This window comes from Tupaia chinensis, unplaced genomic scaffold, assembly GCF_000334495.1.
Source record: "Tupaia chinensis unplaced genomic scaffold, TupChi_1.0 Scaffold145078_1, whole genome shotgun sequence".
Lineage (NCBI taxonomy): Eukaryota > Metazoa > Chordata > Mammalia > Scandentia > Tupaiidae > Tupaia > Tupaia belangeri.
In genome coordinates, this window is record NW_006204939.1 from 32,316 (window position 1) to 32,671 (window position 356).

General features: G+C 54.8%; 1 protein-coding gene across 1 annotated transcript in view; it reads right to left on the reverse strand.

The window, feature by feature from the left end:
* The window catches only part of LOC102497825 (olfactory receptor 149-like), an 857-nt gene extending 507 nt beyond the window's left edge, over positions 1-350 (reverse strand). The window contains exon 1 of the mRNA XM_014583905.1: positions 3-350. Within this exon, the coding sequence (XP_014439391.1) occupies positions 3-326 (324 nt within the window). The 5' untranslated portion in view covers positions 327-350. The remainder of the gene's footprint in view (positions 1-2) is intronic.
* Between the last annotated feature and the right edge of the window lie 6 nt (positions 351-356).

Here is a 356-nt window from a genome sequence, read left to right on the forward strand (position 1 = left end):
AGGATGACTCTGTAGCGCAGCAGGTAGCAGATGGCCACGAAGCAGTCGTAGGCCATCACCGTGTACAGGGAACACTTGGTGCAGCCCAGGTAGTGGTAGAAGAAGAGCTGGGACACACAGCCTGCATAGGAGATGGCTCGGCTGCCACCTGAGAGGTAGAACAGCATCTTGGGGGAACTCACAGAAGGGAAAAAGATGTCGAAAACAGCTTGCACAGGAAGAAGTACATGGCGTGTGAAGCTGTGTGGAGAGACGATAGCCAGCAGGATGAGCAGGTTGCCCATGAGGGTGAAGATGTAGAAGGACAGAAAGAGGACGAAGAGCATGGGCTCCAGGTCCTCTGTGTGTGGGATGCC